A 1,905-nucleotide genomic window follows, 5' to 3' on the forward strand; every position below is an offset into this window, starting at 1 on the left:
CAGCAGTTCTTTTCTCAGTTAATGACTGATATTGAAGTTCAAAAATCAGTTATAGCTTCAATTGAGCCATCCTTCTTTGAAAACTCCATTATTCTGACTACAATGCCTGAATTCAGTGCGGAATTCCTTATTCAGAATGAGAATCTCTGAAAATCAGCAGTAGAATCTTTGTTAAACACAATAATTCTATCTGAGAGAGATGAAAAGTGAGACAAATTCATTCTTCATGATATTTCAGTTGAAATTTTTGACTGTGAAGAAGGAATGCTACTTCTCAAAAATGAATTAGAAGAATACAACTCTATTCAACTGAGAAAAGAGCCTGTATAACTAAATTCAATTGAGTTCAGACAAAGCAGAAGAAATGCCTCTGTTCTAGTATATACAAAGACACTTAAACAGTCAAAGATCTCTGAAGTAAGAGTAGCAGGTTTGAAAATGAGAGTTCATGAATACAAAGACTCAAGAATGAATCTCAAAGCTCAAACACAGTGTTCAAACTGTCAAAGATATGAATACTTTGCAATCTCCTGTTTTAGGGACTCAAAATGTGCATTCTATGCCAGAGATCACAAAACTAGTGAGCATAAATGTGAAACATGCTCAAAAAGAGATGAAATATGTCAACACACTCTTCTTAAATGCTCCAATTGTAAAGAAAAACATGCATCTAGTTCAAAGAAATGTATGTTTGCTCCAAGAACTCAAAAGAACTGGAGAAAAGATGAAGCTCAAAGTCAATCTAGAACTGAAGAGAATAGTCAAGTCAGTAAATTCACAACTGCAAGCTCAAAAAGAAGAAACTCTCAACTATCTAAATCTTCAAACTTCAATTCTCCAGCTAAATGTAAACAGAATTTGAATCCTCAAACTCCTGTTAAGATTAGAGAATTGAGAAATGACTCTGGTGATAAACTAGATATAATGCAAGCAGTTGAGATTCCTACTTTTCAGAATAGTTATAATCTACTATCTGATGATAGTGATTAGATTCTACTCTACTCTCTTTTAGTATAGATATACAACAAAAATAACAAAAAAAGTTTAAAAACTCTTCAAAAATCACATTTATTCAAAATAATGTGAATAGAAACTCAAATTGCATTTATTCTTGTCTTCAAATTGCATTTGAATAAAAAGTTGATTTTATACTGCTTCAGAAGCTGAATTTTGATGCTGAGCAAAAATATATCATTTCTCATTCAAGCTACTACTGCTTTCTATCTCAAAAGTCTGAGATAAAGTCAAGAGTAGTGATCTATGGAAGAAAGAGATCAAGATATCAATTTAATCTAAGATTTGATATCATGTCTGACCCTGATATTCTGGTAGGTGATATTATAGATAAAGAGAATGAGTTTGATACTATACAGCTCATAAATATCTATAATGAAAAGTCATTGAAGAAAAATAATAACATCTGGACAATTAATAGAGAATTTCTGAACATAACTTCATCAAGAAACTCTATAATTGCAGGAGATTTCAATGCACATCATCTCTGATGAAATTCAGAATGCAAAAGAGCAGTAAGAGCTGATAATCTGATTGAATGAACCTTTCAGCATTCAATAGATTTAGTTAACAAGTCTGATCAACAAACATTCTTTAGAAAAGACATGAAACAGAAATCTATTATAGATCTAATCTTCATGTCATAAAATCTAATGAAAAAAAGACTTGTAAACTGGTTTATTGATTCAAATGACACATCAGGATCAGATCATGAGATTATTCAATTTGATATTGAACTGAGTGAGGAACAAATGAGTGAAAACCCTCTTCTCTCTAATCAGTTTAACTTTGAAAAAGCTGACTGAAAGACAGTTGAAGAAAGCATAAAACTGTTAAAATCTGAAAGACAGAGTGAGCTATATTGAAATCCTGGTCAAGATATCTCAAATG

At 31.2% G+C, this 1,905-nt stretch overlaps 1 protein-coding gene across 1 annotated transcript; it reads left to right on the plus strand.

Annotated features, from left to right (window-relative positions):
• Nucleotides 1-402: 402 nt before the first annotated feature.
• On the plus strand, nt 403-685 carry BDBG_17846 (uncharacterized protein; the record flags this gene model as incomplete). Its single annotated transcript, XM_031725478.1, has 2 exons — nt 403-417; nt 493-685. Coding segments are annotated over 2 exons (208 nt in total), but the record flags the coding sequence as incomplete, so codon positions are not given.
• Between the last annotated feature and the right edge of the window lie 1,220 nt (nt 686-1,905).

The sequence above is a fragment of the Blastomyces gilchristii genome, assembly GCF_000003855.2.
Source record: "Blastomyces gilchristii SLH14081 genomic scaffold supercont1.27, whole genome shotgun sequence".
NCBI lineage: Eukaryota > Fungi > Ascomycota > Eurotiomycetes > Onygenales > Ajellomycetaceae > Blastomyces > Blastomyces gilchristii.